This window comes from Nerophis ophidion, linkage group LG04 (genome assembly GCF_033978795.1).
Source record: "Nerophis ophidion isolate RoL-2023_Sa linkage group LG04, RoL_Noph_v1.0, whole genome shotgun sequence".
Taxonomy (NCBI): Eukaryota; Metazoa; Chordata; class Actinopteri; order Syngnathiformes; family Syngnathidae; genus Nerophis; species Nerophis ophidion.
Genome location: NC_084614.1, coordinates 70681171 through 70699135, shown reverse-complemented (window position 1 = coordinate 70699135; position 17965 = coordinate 70681171). Strand labels below are relative to the sequence as shown.

General features: G+C 38.7%; 2 protein-coding genes across 7 annotated transcripts in view; both read right to left on the bottom strand.

Moving 5' to 3' along the window:
• The window catches only part of gria4b (glutamate receptor, ionotropic, AMPA 4b), a 352168-nt gene that overhangs the window by 80125 nt on the left and 254078 nt on the right, over positions 1 to 17965 (bottom strand). For 3 of the 6 annotated variants that reach the window (XR_009806573.1, XM_061898942.1, XM_061898941.1), the window contains exons 7-9: positions 17318 to 17509; positions 15949 to 16053; positions 12265 to 12375 (exon numbers count right to left, since the gene is read on the bottom strand). Coding sequence is in view for 5 of the 6 variants with exons in the window: in XM_061898942.1 (XP_061754926.1) it covers positions 12265 to 12375; positions 15949 to 16053; positions 17318 to 17509 (408 nt within the window). In the remaining variant the exon portion in view is untranslated. Of the gene's footprint in view, positions 1 to 4380; positions 5144 to 12264; positions 12376 to 15948; positions 16054 to 17317; positions 17510 to 17965 lie in introns of those variants that run through there. The other 3 variants (XM_061898944.1, XM_061898943.1, XM_061898945.1) reach the window with 2 other exon arrangements.
• Positions 1 to 17965, bottom strand: part of LOC133551824 (uncharacterized) — a 502474-nt gene that overhangs the window by 292325 nt on the left and 192184 nt on the right. The window lies entirely within an intron of this gene.

Sequence of the window (17965 nt, the reverse complement as noted above, 5' to 3'; positions counted from 1 at the left end):
CCCCCCCTTAGGTTAAAGCGGCCCTGACCATGGAAGATGAGGAAAAAACGGTGTGTTGTTTTCTTTAATATCAATAAAGATACAAGGATATGCGGAGGTGTACTTATAACAATTTTACGCACAAATCATACTATTTACTATTTATTTGTACGATGAAGAGTGTGTGTGTGTGTGGGGGGGGGGGGGGACGCTAAATATTCTTCTTCCTTCGGGGAGGGGGGGATATTAAACCGATACGGTATCAGCACAAATCATACGTACTAGAAACTGTTTAGAACAATGGTAGGTATGAAAGCCATTAACAGATTAATTATTAACCGTATAGAATTGACTTACGCTGTCTTTAAGTTGAAGTGGAATGGGAATTGGGGTTTTTTTTGTGTTTTTTTTTTACTACACCTATTCATTAAATAGGGCTCACGGCGCATTAAGTTGAATGATGCGGACACGTTTGTTACTGGATACTTTTGTAAAACATTTCTACCATGCAATTTTTGTATGTGTAAGTAATATGCATCTATAATTATTTGACACTTGTTTAGATTAACAAATGTGCTGTTTTATTGACAATTATTACGTATCTCGAACTTGTGTGCTTACCTGTTGCTAGCTCCTAGTGGCCTATATAGCTAACCATGTTTACCTTTTCTCCATTGACTTGACTAAAATCAAATAAAAGAGCAACCTTGTGCGCGGCTTGGAGGACATTTAGGTTTTTGCAGGACTGCTTGTATCGGAGCGATTATGCAGCATATTTTCAATGCGAGCCGATATCATCCCGATACGTGTTTTTGTGCTGATACCCGTGTCATCAAAGCTAAAAATGTTTTTCGCATGTAAAAAGTGTGATTTACAAGTTTTCCTCTACACTTTCCTGGGTAGTGTTAAGTTTCACCTGCTTCTGTGTTAACCTTTCTCACATTAAAAACAGCGTATCTTGCCACAGTTAGTTTCCTTCTTTTCATTAGTAGCCAAATAAATTAAACAAATAACGTAAATGTAATGAAAAAGCTAATAATGATTATTTTGTGAGACTTGTGTGGCATTGCGATAGCGGATGTGTTCCTCCGTGGATGCGTCGGGCAAGAACACAGCGAAAGGTAAGAAATAAAGTATTTATCAAACTAATAAAAAGGCTAGGAAGAAAAATACTGGTGCTAGACAGATAAGGGAAACAAATGGCGCTAGCATGGGAGCTAGGGAAACAAACAAACACTAAACTTGGCACAAAGGCACAAAAAGGGAAAACAAAAACTACTAGCATGAAAGCTAGGGAAAAACTAAACGCAGCGCGAGAGCTAGCGAGTATAATCATGGAAAGCAAGACATCGGATCACAACATATTTAGCTTCAAAGCCAGGCGAGGCATTTGACAGGCACACCTTATGCTAGCTTGGCCTTTCAAATCCTTGAGCCTGCTTGGCACTCAGCATCAAGGGTTGGAATTGGGGGTTAAATCACCAAAAATGATTCCCGGCTGCGGCACCGCTGATGCTCACTGCTCCCCTCACCTCCCAGGGAGTGGAACAAGGGGATGGGTCAAATGCAGAGGACAAATTTCACCACACCCAGTGTGTTTGGGACAATCATTGGTACTTTAACTTTAACTTGATGTGCGTCTTTGCATAATTTGGCCACTTGATGGCACTGTAGGCTCACCTCCCCCCCTCTGCATTCGCAACCAAACGGTTGTTCATGTTTTGATTGATTGACGACAAGCTTTTTTCCTTTTTCTGTCTTTTAAAAGGGGCCAAACGCGCGTACAAATATAAAATAACGTGACAACTCAAAGACGAAATCACGGTAAAACATTTTTTACTTGCTTGATTTACCCCATATAAAGTTGAAATCTGCATTTTTGACACAGGCAGTTTTGTCATCATGCAAAAACATACAGAATTGTTGTGCTCTGAAACAATTTCCGCTTGAAAAAAAGAAGGGGCGTCATATATTTGGGCCTCTTTCAAGAAGACTCGATACGGCCTGCATACTTACCAGGAACATTTCCATTCTGGTTGCAAGATGTTGCTTTCTGTACATCAGCGCGTTTGCAAAAAGACGACAAAGCTTCCACCGTGAAAGAGGCAAATAGCTCAGAGACAAGACGAGAGAAGCCGCTTGATTTCACGGAGGATTTTGCAGACAAAAGAAGGTTTAGTCGCCAAAGATGACGTAGTAAGCATAATCGCCATATACAAAGCTTGCCTTGTTTCCTCTCCATCTATTCTCTCCTTTTTACAACAATTCATGCGATGAGGAAGTGAGTGAAAGCAGATTGATGTGAAAAGAGAGTCATGTATTTTCGGGTCTTTTGCTGTCGAGGCGACATGCCCGAAATAACGGTCGATACTCGCAAGCACGCCGCTTCACTCCCATTAAACAGAACTCAGTTTCTGAACATGGTCGTATTTTCATTGGCTGTGTGTTTGGCGGGCAATGAATCGGATCATTTGTCCCGCCCACCACCATTTTGATGGCTGACTTTGACGGATTAAATCACACTGTTTAGTTGTATTGTTCTTAAGTCACTAATTCATAGAAATAACTTCAATTAAATTATTAAATAAATAATAAACCAATAAGATCACTTATTAACTCTGGCCGCCGACCGATGGACTACACTAATATGAATGTGGTACGGTACGATATTGATAATAATCAATCATCAATCAATCAACGTTTACTTATATAGCCCCTGATCACAGATATCTCAAAGGGCTGCACAAGCCACAACGACATAAGGGCAAGAACAAATTCAACCGAATGGGAACAACAAAAAACCTTGAGAGGGATTAAATGAATAGAAAGAGTATTTGATTATTTAATAAATGAATATAAATGTCATGAAATAATCATATTTAAAAAAAGTTGGCAATTAATTCAATTTAAAAAATGTTACAAAAAATATAAGTGTTAAAATGACTGCATACTGGTCATGAAATAATTCAAATTTGATTTAATTGTAATTGTACTCAAGAAAATCAATAAAAAGTATAAATTACATTCAATAATCATATCTATTAATTAAGTTAGTGATTGGATTAATTAAAGAAGGTTATACAAAATGTAAGTATTGTAACATATATGTATTGGTCATGAAATAAACATTACATTACATTTGCTATTAACTGCACAAAAAAACTGTTCGAATACTTGTTTTTCAATGTATTCATTCTCTTTTTTTTTATTAAACACAGCCACATTCGAAATATACAACTGTCATTGTGTGTGTGTGTGTGTATTTATACATATATATATATACATATATATACAGACATTATATATATATATATATATATATATATATATATATATATAAAAGGATGTGTATATATGTATGTATGTAAATATGTATATACACACACATATATGAATATATATATATATACATATATATATATATATATATATATATACACACACACACACACGTACACATACATATATATACACATATGTATATATACACATATCTATATACATATATATATACACATATGTATATATATGCATATATATACATACATATACACATATGTATATATATACTGTACATATACATATGTATATATATATATACATATATATACATATATATATATGTATATATATATATATATGTATTTTTTTGAGTGTGGCTGTGTTTAATAAAACAAAATATAATGTTTATAATCTGTGTATATATGGATGTATGTACTGTATGTATGTGTATACATGTATACGTACATATATGTGTATATGTATAAGTGAATATATATGTATACATTTGTGTATACATACATATACATACGTATATATGTATTTATATAAATGCATAAGTGAATATATATGTATACATGTATATATATATACACACACACACACACAAACATATATAAATATATATATATATATATATATATATATATATATAAGTCTTTTTTTGAGTGTGGCTGTGTTTAATAAAACAAAATATAATGTTTATAATCTGTGTATATATGGATGTATGTACTGTATGAATGTGTATACATGTATACGTACATATATGTGTATATGTATAAGTGAAAATGTATGTATACATTTGTGTATACATACACATACATATATATGTATTTATATACATGCATAAGTGAATATATATGTATACATGTATATATATATATATATACACACAGAGACACACACACACATATATATATAACTATATGTATATATATACACACACACACACACACACACACATTTATATATATATAAATAATTTTTATTTATTTATTTATTTATTTTTGAATGTTTTGGAGTTTGCAATTAAAATAATTCAACATATATGTTGAATTATTTAGTTTAGTCTTTTGTTGTTTGTACGAGCCATTTATTTGTAAAATATATGCATTTAAAATAGATATTTTATATATTGTGCCTTGATTTTTTTTTTTTAATTGTATTTGAATTTAACAGCAACAATTAATATGTTAGTTTTACATATATCGCAGGTTCAACGTCTTGCTAAAGTGTGTGATTTGTGTTAGAATGGTTGACTACTATCTAGTATACATTTGCTGACCTTCTGCCAAGGACACAATAAAACGATCCACAAACACGTCACGAACATGCCAAACAAACATCAAAAGCCACGGCGGCGTAAAAGGGGCGATGGCTATAAACCACCACGATTACGCTGGCATTAGTCTGTCTAAGCCGCAGCTGACGCCGGCAAGGTGAGTAATGCGTCGGGGCGCAGGTAAGTTGCGGGGAGCAACTTGACAGATTTAGAGCACACAGGAAATCAGTTTGACATCCGCCGTCTGCCAGGGCGCCTCGCTCGGAAGTTGGAGGTCCATAGATCTTTTCGGGAAGTCCCGCGGTGGAGGGGGCGTGGGCTCGAGCGCCAAAGCGAGACGGGGGAGCGTGAAATGTGTGACACACAAGGACAAGAGCAGTTGGACCTTGTTGATGTTGTCAAAATGCTCTTAAAGTCAGTCAATCCTGCCATTCGAGTTTCCTTTCAAAAGTTCTTCTTTTCTACAAACGAGGCGTCCATTAACACCGCCGTCGCCACCGCCGCCTCTTCGCTCGGGCTCGTCCTGTCCATTAAGGGCTTTGGTATCCTTGCTTGCGTCCGGCCGGGGGCTCAGTTTCTTAAAATGGGGTTCCTCACCAGGGGCTGAAAAGAGGGGAGGATTGTGCTGAGCTGTCATGACCTCTAACCACCGTCTCCATTATCCTCCTTCCTCCGACGTTCGGCTGCCTCGGCCGCGGCTTCAAATAACTTTTGTCTTTTTTTGTAGGGCTGCTAGTCCACCCCTCGAAGTGTTTATTGTTGCAATAACGCATCTTCCACTCAACTTTCTATTCTAGCAGTGAATGAGGTTTGCTTTCACACTTGTCACGTTTGATTCCGTTAAAACAGGGGTCAGCAACCCGCAGCTCTTTAGTGCCGCCCTAGTGGCTCCATGGACCACTTTTAAAAAACGATTTCAAACGGAAAAAAGATGGGGGGAAAATATATATTTTAGTTTCAGTATGTTTTTTGTTTGAGGACAAACGTGACACGAACCTTCCCAAGCCCACTGTTTAATATGTTTGTGTGTATGCTTCGCTGATGAGAGTATTTGAGGAACATCGTTTTGTCCTACTAATTTTGGTGGTTATTGAACCCACCATAGTGTGTACTGTTTGTTTACATGTAAAATTTTCCACTCCTTCTTTGTCTCATTTTGTCCACCAAAGGTTTTACGCTGTACGTGAATGCACAGAGGTGCGCTTTATGGATGTTATTGACTTGTTGTAGTGCTAGTCAGGGCATATTTGGTCAGTGCGTGACTGCAAGCTAATCAATGCTAACATGCTATTTAGGCTAGCTGTATGTACATATTGCATCATTGTGCCTCATTTGTAGATATATTTAAGCTCATTTAAAAATCTTTTACTTTTATCCTCTTTGTATATAGTTTACATTTGCATGTCTCATGACACATTATCTGTATGCAATATTGGCTGCATTTCAGATAGTTGTTTGTGTGCCATGTTGTTCCAGACCACAGCAAATATTACCTACCTTGCCAAAGATTGTAATCAATCTATGAAAAGAAGACAGTCTTAACTTGAACACACACATTTATACCTTTGGCCATTAAAAGCCAGTTTATTTCCAGGAGTTATCTCACCTTTTGAGTATATTCTGTTTTACTATTGGTTTCTAATGTTGTAAAAATGTGTGGGATAAATATTAAATTTCAACATTTCTGTCAACAAAGATTTGCTTCAGCCTGCGACACATAGTCATTTTGATAGTAGGCTATTATAGCTATTATAGACACTTACATCATGTGTTGCCTTCATTATAACACTTATATACGGCTTTTCATTTTTTGCGGCTCCAGACAGATTTGTGTTTGGTATTTTTGGTCCAATATGGCTCTTTCAACGTTTTGCGTTGCCGACCCCTGGTTTAAAACAAGCCTGTTAAAACATTAATGGGCATTTTTTTTTTACTTGGTAAATGTCCATAAAAATAATGTATGTACAATATAAATACATACATTGGTATAACGTTTTTTTGTGTGCCTTACTTTTCCGTTTTGATGCAAAATTTTGCCAAGTTCGCCTTGCTTTTCGTACACTTTCTCGGCTATCATACAGCCAATCATTGCTCGAACAAGCGAGTCCATCTCCCCCCCGCAGACTCTGTGCTTGTTTTTAATTGAGTAAGACTACAAAATAACCCATACAGGGGTCCAAAAAAGTTGCGAGTGCCAGCACTTAGATAAAGAATGTGAAAAACATGGATGGATACTGTTCACATACGGTACCTGCAAATCAACACCAGTACTCCACGGTACCAGTTGTACATTTTTGATCATAAAATCTTTTTTTTTTTTTTCATATCTTGTTTTATCATCACACTTATGAGTCTCATTTCCAAGAATGGCATTAAGTTGCAATTACGGTTGCAAGTTCAAGGCGTTAGATGGCAGTAGTGTGTAGTTTATGGTGTGTTGGTTGGTCAGTTCAGTCTTTGCTAGATATAGTTTTCTGTTGCGCCCTAAAAAGTAGGGATGCACAACATTTTTTGATTCACATTGAAATTGCGATTTTTATTTATTCTGATTCTAAATTGATTCATAATTTTCCAAAAACTATTAAAACATTATTTTTTTTAATATATAAAAATATGTTTTTTAAAAAGAGCTTTTTAGGCCATCTCAATGCAAAAAGAAGAAACTTGTCTAATATGTGCCCTGTTTTGAAAAAGTTTAATTAAAATGATTAAACCAAATAATACATTGCGAGAATCAGTCTGAATAGAGAATCGATATTGAATCGAATCGTCACCCCAGGAATCGGAATCAGATCGACTCGCTCGATAGACGGCCAAAGATTGACATCCTTGCTAAAAAAGTGTTAATACTGTAAGTATTAACATTATTAATTTTACTTATTACGCAGCAGCTGTTTGATTGTAGTGTTCACCTTAGTTATTTGAAGGTGATGAAATCGCCATGTCAAATCCTTAATGCTAATCAATAGCATGTCATGTCAAGCTAGCACATTTAAAAAAATTTTTGGGGAGCCTTACATTTCTGCGTTTTTGTGAGTCAATTGCTTTAGTGGCATTGAAAAGCGCAACACTTCCTAGAGGTAGTTTAGCTGAGTACGCTCTCAGTGCTGCTGGAGTGGAGTTGAGTCCGCAACCCAGATACCGTGACACGTCACGATTGGATTTTACGTGACTCGCTGCCCAGTAGGACCAGAGGGATTATTTCAGTGCCAAAAAAGTTAAGGATTCGGTACCAAACCCTAGAAACATTATTAAATGCAAGAAAGCAAAATATGAATGTGGCGTCCTCTTCTTTTTTTATTATTATTATTTCTTATTTATTTTTTTAATGTATTTTGATTCTGAAGAAATAGCGAGTGTTGAAGGAACAAAATTGACGCTGTGGCGTATTTGCCGACATGTGGGTTTAAAAACAAGCTAACGTAGATCCACGCTGATGTCCGTGTCTCCTCTACTTAACAGCGATAATAAAACTAAAACCCTCCCAAATATATTACACTATATCCATCCATTCATACATGATATCACATTATTTTATTTTCTTATTAAAAAAAAACCTATTTGCTAACTACTGTCTTCATTTCAGTTGCAGTGACCATAGTGACCATTTAATCCAGCAGATGGCGCCACTTTGAAACACCAACACAGTATCAGTGCTTTGTCAATACAGCGGGTGAGTGTGCACACACTCATTTACACATCTCCAATAATTATTCTTCACAAAATGTGTTTTGCGTTCATATTTTGTCGGTGTTTGGAAGTCATAATACTGTATTTTTTTAACTATAAAAATCCATTACTTTTTCTCAGAAATGCACCTTATAACTGGTGCGCCTAATGTGAGGAATCATTCTGTTTGTACTCACCGACCTCGAAAGTATTTTATTTGGTACATGATGTAATGATAATTGTGACCAGTAGATGGCAATCACACATAAGAGATATGTGCGGAGTGCAAGATGACTCCAGTAATTAACAGCAAAACTTTCTATGTTTCATTGAGTATATAGAACATTACACACGGCGCTAAAAAAATATGTCAAATTGTTTTAGTATGACTTTGTTAAGTTAAGAAGTGGCACCGCATTACGGCTACCGTAGTCAGACGTACCGTGCTTCAACATACGGGTGTTATTATGGTGTGAGGACATCTGTTTTGTTTCGCAATATTATGCATAACCAGACTAAAAAATACCGGTTGTGGGTTAACATAATTCACTCATGGAACTTCAGATAGTAATAGAGAGCTCGGGTCGGGCGGCTTTTCAAGGGACACATTTCCGGCGTTGTTCTTGTACTAAGTGAGCCCCGGACGAGGAGATGCTGCTCCGTTATTAATTCAAGTCAAGTCTGTATGTCATTAAAACAGTTAACTCCGTCTATTGACATTTCTTCCACTCCCGTCCTTGCACGCTACACCGCTACAACAAACATGATGAGGATAAGACGCTGCCGAAGGTGAGCCACGTGAATAAGACCGCCCACAAAACGGCGCGTCCGGAAGCGACTGTCAGAAAGTGGCTTGAAGATGATCCGAAAAACATCATCTATGCAACATTTTGACCAAAAGAACCACCATTACATGTTATGTAGACCACTAGGAAGTGTTTTACATTTAGAAAAAAAAAATCACAATATGACCACTTTAATGTCTCTTATAACCCAGTGCGCCTTATATATGAAAATAGACCTGAATAGAGCGCCTTTTTGTTGTTTTTGCCGAGACAAAGATTATTTATGTATTTAATATTTGTTTGCTTTACTATGGTATTTAATTATTATTTATTTATCCATTCTTTTGTTACAGAGAACAAGGAAATTAGATACAATTGCTATGGTATGAAAAGGGGTAGGATTAATAAATTAGCTCTGCTTATTTATTAATGAAACAACCGGAAATGTGTGACGCATTACATTGTATCGCATGCATGTTCAAAATAAACTGAAACTGAACGGAACTGAACTAAATATCTGGTGCGCCCTATGGTCTGGAAAATGCGGTAATTGGATTGACATATTTCTTTAATGGGGAAATTGCTTCGGTTTTCAGATGGTTTTAATTTTGACACAAATTATGAACAAAATTAAAACCATCTGAAAACCGAAGCAAATTTTGACACAAATTACGAACGCTTCACGGTGGCAGAGGGGTTAGTGCGTCTGCCTCACAATACGAAGTTCCTGCAGTCCTGGGTTCAAATCCAGGCTCGGGATCTTTCTGTGTGGAGTTTGCATGTTCTCCCCGTGAATGCGTGGGTTCCCTCCGGGTACTCCGGCTTCCTCCCACTTCCAAAGACATGCACCTGGGGATAGGTTGATTGGCAACACTAAATTGGCCCTAGTGTGTGAATGTTGTCTGTCTATCTGTGTTGGCCCTGCGATTAGGTGGCGACTTGTCCAGGGTGTACCCTGCCTTCCGCCCGATTGTAGCTAAGATAGGCGCTAGCGCCCCCCGCGACCCCGAAAGGGAATAAGCGGTAGGAAATGGATGGATGGATGGACAAATTACGAACTAAAACTGAGGTACCACTGTACATATAATTTTGTGTTATCAATTTTACTATCATCATTTCAGCTTTTGCTCCTAAAATATTCCTTTTTGTTCTATTTTTTACTTTTTATTTTCAAATTTTTTTTATTTATTTTATTTTCCTGAGGGAACTCTCCTGAAGGAATCAATAAATCTATCTATTTTTCCCACATTTTGCTGTTGTTGTTTTTTTACGCCACGGGCCAATTGGAAATGAACCTTTGAGCCACACTTTGGACACCCCTAATTTTAAAGTCAACTCTGGAGCATTTGCTGGGTCAAGTTGCACCAAAACAAGCGGACCGGGACCAATTCCTCTCTTGCAAGTGAACTCCGGTGCGGTTCTGTTCAGCAGACACTAAAGACAGTGGAGCGGTGTTAAAAATGCCAGCTACAAAAGCCTGCAGAAATGACAAAACATGTAAACGCTCTTAAAAAGTCTATTTTAGAAGCTTTTAGAGAACTCGTACAGTAAACGTACAGTAGCAGATTTTTCTAGGGAGCATTTTTGGTTACGTCACGGAAACTGTCCGATTAAGTGCAGCCTGTACAGTAGAGAAGGGATTCAAATGGCCCCCATTCCTGGGTAGATCTCGTGTAAGAGGAAGAAGGGGTGGGGTTAATAATTTTTTTAAATGCTGCTGAAAATGATGGAAAGCGCCACTCTACATAGCAACTGACTCTTGCCACAAGACACATTTTAAGACATTCAACAGTAGAATTTGTCACGTTTCATGTGTCAGGTAAACCGTGACAAATGGGGCCGTATGAATCACCTTTCCTACAGTAGGTTTGTTTGTTTTTAGCCCGCAGCCTATTCTGAACGGAGTAAGAGAAGAAGTGTAAAAATACATATAACACTAATATTAATAATATGAATAAAAAATACAGTATTTCCTTGAATAGCCGCCGGGGCGCTAATTAATTTAAAACCTCCTCTCACTCCTGCGCTTATTCAAGGCATGCGGTAAAAGTAAGCAGGCGCTAATAATTTTAAAACCTCTTCTCACCCAAGCGCTTACCAATGGCATGCAGTAAAAAATTGAGTGTGATAAAAACATTTTTTTAGAAAAAATTATTCTGCGGCCGCGGCCCGGTGGTTGGGGACCACTGCTCTACAACATGTCATCGCGACCGCCTTTACACAACTCTATCTGCGTGCCGGCCGGACGCATGCATTTCGCTGCTTCTCATACGAGACTGCAATGCATAATTGGTCAACAGCCATACCTTTTACACTGATGGTTGTGATAAAAAAACAACTTTAACACTCTTACTAATATGTGCCACACTCTGTGAACCCACACCAAACACATTTCGGGAGAACATCGGCTCTGTAACACATCATAAACGCAACATAAGAATTACCCACAATGCCATCCATCCATGACTCTTGGCTATATTATACACGCGCTCCCAACCCCGCCCACCTCAACCGACGCACAGAGGGGAGGGGGGGTGGTGTTTGGTGTTAGCGGGTTGCATAATATAGCCAAGGGTAATGGATGCATGGCATTGTGGGTAATTCTTATGTTGAGTTTATAATGTGTTACAGAGCCGATGTTCTCTCGAAATGTGTTTGGTGTGGGTTCACAGAGTGTGGCACATATTAGTAAGAGTGTTAAAGTTGTTTTATATCACAACCATCAGTGTGATCTGTATGGCTGTGGAACAAGACCCCTGGTTTACAAAAAGTAAAAGCAAAAAAAAACTCCTCCGCCATTTGGAAAATGACGACAGGGGAAGCGTCACTCGTGACGTCACGAATTTGACCCGGCGGTAAAAGTAAGCATGCGCTAATAAATTTGGGGAGCGAGTTTGACCCTGCAGTAATTCAAGGCAGGCACATACTACATGCCTGGCGGCTATTCAAGGAAATACGGTATATGCATACTATTTGTTTTTATAGGACTAAAACAGCAAGTGTGAAGGCAGCCTTAAAGATCAGATTTTTGGTGGTTTTCTCCCGCAGTAACGAGAAACTCCGACTATAAATTACAGAAGGCCAGGCGGCGAGGGATAAAAGTGCAGCTGACGCCGGTTTAAAAAGTTCACCGAGCTCCTAAACCCTCATCAGGCTTTACGATCCTGTGTCGCTTGCAGAAAATCTCCGTAAAAATATTAATAATGCTACAACATGCCAGTAGAAGTCATGAACATTGGTAATAATCATCATCGCACGCTGTTCTCTCACCATGATGGTGGTCACCACCACCGTGCGGTTTTCCATGCCGGACGTGTCGTTGGGGAGGAGCGGCGAGTCCTGGATCAGCACCAGCTTGTCGGCGTCGTTCCAGTAGCCGATCTGAGAGGCAAAGGGTACAGTGACACAACTGCAGCGAGCAGCAAGGGAGTGAACAAGTCTGTCGTTGCACATAAAAAGGGGGAGAGGCTTTTATTTGTCTCGTTCCATCGTGCAACATTATTTGAGACAAGGCATTTACAGCAGCGGGTGTCACTATTTGACGCTTTCTTTCTTTTTAATACAGACTTGAAATATGATTTTATTTAGGTAAGGCATTTTTTACACCTTTTTTTCCTGCAAATTATTGAGTGACAATGTCAATTGATATTAATTACTTGGGTGTTGCAGGGGGAAATTACTTGAAAAAGAAAGCCTTTATTTATTATTGGGAAAATAAGAGACCCGGCAAATCGCTGAGTAATGGCATCTATTAGAGTGGAGGTGATATAGTATCGTCGTTTATTACCAGCCTTTTTTTTTTTTTTTAAATCGGGATGTTTTATTTGTATTTTTTCAAAGAGGTGAATAATTGAGTCGCGGTATTGATAAAAACGAGAAGAGACTAAATGAGGTAGTAGTTTACTCACTAATTGTTGCTTTTAGGAGAAAAGCAGGCATTAATTTAAGGCGAGACCCAGGAAATAATTAAGCCACAATGTAAATTACGGAGGAGTCCACTTGCAACTGTTTCTTTTTTTCTTGGAAAAAAAAGGTGTTGAATTTGAGGTGGGGCATTTATCTGTGTCGTGGATTACACACTTTGGCAAATAATTTCACAGTGTCTATCAAAGCAGAAGCCACCAGTAAAAAATACAATATAATTGAGTTTATTTAAGAAGTATATATTTATTGGAGGCGTGTTTTTTTTTCTGTGGCGGAAACACCCAGCAAATAATTGAGTCATGGCTTTTATTGGAGTGGAGGCCACTGTTTGAGAATGTCCTTTTGTTTACTAGACAGCTGTTTTATTTTTTTTACGAAAGTGGTAAAGGAGCGTGTTATTTCCTGGGAAAAAAGGTGTTGATTTGAGGTGAGGCATTTATCCGTGTCATGGATCACACACGCTGCCAAATAATTTCCCAGTGTCTATTAAAGCAGAGGTCACCTGTAAAAAATACAATCTAATTTAGTTTATTTAAAAATATATATTTATTGGAGGCGTGGCTTCTTTCTGTGGCTGGAACAGCCAGTAAATAATCGAGTCATGGCTTTTATTGGAGTGGAGGCCACCATTTGAGAACATCCTTGTGTTTACTAGACAACTGTTATATTTTTTATGAAAGTGAAAAAGGAGCATGTTATTTCCTGGGAAAAAAGGTGTTGATTTGAGGTGAGGCATTTATCCGTGTCATGGATTACACACGTTGCCAAATAATTTCCCAGTGTCTATTAAAGCAGAGGTCACCTGTAAAAAATACAATCTAATTTAGTTTATTTAAAAATTTATATTTATTGGAGGCGTGGCTTCTCTCTGTGGCTGGAACAGCCAGTAAATAATTGAGTCATGGCTTTTATTTGAGTGGAGGCCACCATTTGAGAACATCCTTGTGTTTACTAGACAACTGTTATATTTTTTATGAAAGTGGTAAAGGAGCATGTTACTTCCTGGGAAAAAAGGTGTTGATTTGAGGTGAGGCATTTATCCGTGTCATGGATTACACACGCTGCCAAATAATTCCCCAGTGTCTATTAAAGCAGAGGTCACCTGTAAAAAATACAATCTAATTTAGTTTATTTAAAAATATATATTTATTGGAGGCGTGGCTTCTTTCTGTGGCTGGAACAGCCAGTAAATAATCGAGTCATGGCTTTTATTGGAGTGGAGGCCACCATTTGAGAACATCCTTGTGTTTACTAGACAACAGTTATATTTTTTATGAAAGTGGTAAAGGAGCATGTTACTTCCTGGGAAAAAAGGTGTTGATTTGAGGTGAGGCATTTATCCGTGTCATGGATTACACACGCTGCCAAATAATTTCCCAGTGTCTATTAAAGCAGAGGTCACCTGTAAAAAATACAATCTAATTTAGTTTATTTAAAAATATATATTTATTGGAGGCGTGGCATCTTTCTGTGGCTGGAACAGCCAGTAAATAATCGAGTCATGGCTTTTATTGGAGTGGAGGCCACCATTTGAGAACCTCCTTGTGTTTACTAGACAACTGTTATATTTTTTATGAAAGTGAAAAAGGAGCATGTTATTTCCTGGGAAAAAAGGTGTTGATTTGAGGTGAGGCATTTATCCGTGTCATGGATTACACACGTTGCCAAATAATTTCCCAGTGTCTATTAAAGCAGAGGTCACCTGTAAAAAATACAATCTAATTTAGTTTATTTAAAAATATATATTTATTGGAGGCGTGGCTTCTTTCTGTGGCTGGAACAGCCAGTAAATAATCGAGTCATGGCTTTTATTGGAGTGGAGGCAACCATTTGAGAACATCCTTGTGTTTACTAGACAACTGTTATATTTTTTATGAAAGTGAAAAAGGAGCATGTTATTTCCTGGGAAAAAATTGTTGAATTTGAGGTGAGGCATTTATCTGTGTCCTGGATTGCACACTTTGGCAAAAAAATTTCACAGTGTCTATCAAAGCAGAAGCCACCAGTAAAAAATACAATATAATTGAGTTTATTTAAGAAATATATTTATTGGAGGCGTGGCTTCTTTTGTGTGGAGGAACCACCCAGAATGTAATTGAGTTATGGCTTTTAGTGGAGTGGAAGCCACAATTTGAGAATGTCATTTTGTTTACTAGACAACGGTTTTTATTTATTCACTATTTGAAAATGTCTTTTACTTAATTTTTTTACAAAAGTAAAAAAGGAGCATGTAATTTGAGGTAAGGTTTTTTTTTCCTGACAAAGGAGAAGCACAAGCTAGTATTTGAGTGCATGCAGACTTTTACTTAACATTTATTTATTCAGGGGAAAAGAAGGCGTTTATTCGAGATGAGGCATTTATTAATTTAGTGGTAGTTTCGTTTTTTTCCCCTTCCCTGAGGGGAATACAAGCTTGCACTTTTTGGGACGGATGATTGAGTTATGGCGTCTATTCGAGCGGAGGCCGCTATTTGACGAAAAACGGCAGATTCCTTTTCCAAGGTGACGCAAATGTCAGCGTACTTGTTTGACACGGGTGTCAAACAAGTACGCTGATGAACTGAGTCATCAGGGGTTCCCAGGGCCAAGACGGCGGCGACGGCGAGGTGTGGAGAACAAAGATCTGTGATTGTACGCCGCCTGCAGCGTGGATGATTGAGGAACATGTAAAATGTACAAGCAGACGCACACACACACACACACACACACACACGGAATCCTAACGGGACCTTCACCGTGTGAGGGAAGACAGGCCAAAGCAGCGTTTGATTGATGGCGACTCCTCCCTGCTCCCTCGCACCCCCGCTCCCCCACCTTCACCGCGCTCTATTTCATTCCATCTGCTCCCCCACGCAGCTCTCTCTCCCTCTTTTGCCTATTTCCTCTCAATTTCATCCTGACATCCATCCCTCACTCCCCGATTGTCCCTAATTTACATCTCGGACCGCACGCTCGCAGCCACTAAGCACGCTGACTGATGGTGATGGCCAAAGGACAAACAAAAGAGGAAGTGCGGCGTGATGTTTTTACCCGTCGTGGTCCATTATTCTTCAGCTCAAACACGTCCATTGTGTAGTTGACCCTGCGGCCATAGTGGTCAAACTGGACATTACCTGTGAGTCCCTGCAGCCGCACCTGAGAAGAAATCACAGGACAAATGACCACTGGTTAAAGTTGTGCAAAAGTGGCGTTTTAATGGTGTTCTAACAGTAATATGTGACATGCACCACTTTTGAGAAAAGGGGGGGATCAGGCTTCGCTACACATCTTAAAATAAAGACAGGAGCCAAGCAGTGGCAGGATGAGTCCACTCCAAATTCCTGACCACCACTTAAATGGGGACAGTTTTATTTAAAAAAGCAGGCTTTGCTACACATCTTAATAAAAAAGCATGGTGCCATGCTGTAGCTAGATGTATACACCCACTACTTGAAGAGGGACAGTCTTAAAAAAAACAATAATGCAGGCTTTGCTACACATCTTTAAAAAAACCTTATGCAAAGCTGTAGCTAGATGAATCGGCCCCTCGTATACGCCCACTATTTGAAAGGGGACCATTTTGGGAACCCCCCACCAAAAAAAAAAAAAAGGCTTCGCTACACATCTTAAAATAAAGCCTGGAGCCAAGCAGTGGCTGGATGAGTCCGCTCCAAGTTCCTGACCACCACTTAAAGGGGGACAGCGTCATTAAAAAAATAAATATAAAATAAAAAGCAGGCTTCGCTACACATCCGAAAAAAAAGCCTGATGCCATGCTGGGGTTAGATGAGTCTACTCCAAGTGTCCGACTCCCACTTGAAGAGGGACAGCCTTCCATCCATCCATTTTTACACCGCTTATCCCTTAAGGAGTCTATTTTGGTTTCATCTGACCACATGACATTCTCCCAATCCTCTGCTGTATCATCCATGTATCCATTTTGGTATATACTCAACTCGTCGTGTTTGGAGGAAGAAGAATACTGAGTTGCATCCCAAGAACACCAGACCTACTGTGAAGCATGGGGGTGGAAACATCATGCTTTGGGGCTGTTTTTCTGCTAAGGGGACAGGACGATTGATCCGTGTTAAGGAAAGAATGAATGGGGCCATGTATCGTGAGATTTTGAGCCAAAACCAATTTCCATCAGTGAGAGCTTTGAATGGTTGACCAAATACTTATTTTCCACCATCATTTACGAAAAAATTCTTTAAAATTCCTACAATGTCAATTCCTGGATTTTTTTTTCACATTCTGTCTCTCACAGTTGAAGTGTACCTATGATGAAAATTACAGACCTCTGTCATCATTTTAAGTGGGAGAACTTGCACAATCGGTGGCTGACTAAATACTTTTTTGCCCCGCTGTAGTATTTGGGACCTTCCAAGTGGAAGTACCGAGTCCAAAAACCCGGTCTCACCTGCTTGAGAGTACGCTCCATGTCGATGCCTTGGTTCCAGGGGGCAGCGGGGTTGGCCAGGCAGTCCCCGGCGTTCCCCCTTCGGGAAATGTCCACCTTCTGCCTGCGGAGGTTCCTGAAGGCCTCGGCCATCACCATCACCCCGTCGTAGGTCAACGCCGACGTATACTGGAAGACAGATGGAGAGAATGCCTGAGGGAACAGAAATTAAAGAACGTACAGTATGTTTCTTTGGTCACACTCTGTACACCAGTAGATTGATCACATTGAACAGCGCCTTCCATTAATTAATCATCACATCTTTGATCTAACCCGGGGTTCTGCAACCTGCGGTTCATTAGCGCCGCCCTAGTGGCTCCCTGGACCTTTTTCAAGAATTTTTGAAAATATGTATATATATTTATAGGGTTTCTGTAGGAGGACAACATAACACAAACCTCCTTAATTGTTAGAAATCATATTAATCATGATTCTCTTATGAGAATACTTGGCGAGCACCGTTTTTTTTTGTCCTTGAACTCACCGTACTTTGTTTGCATGTATAACTTTCTTCAGAAAGACATATTTCATGACACTCCTTTGACTCATTTTGTCCACCAAATGTTTTAAGCTGTGCATGAATGCATAAAGGTGAGTTTTGTTGATTTT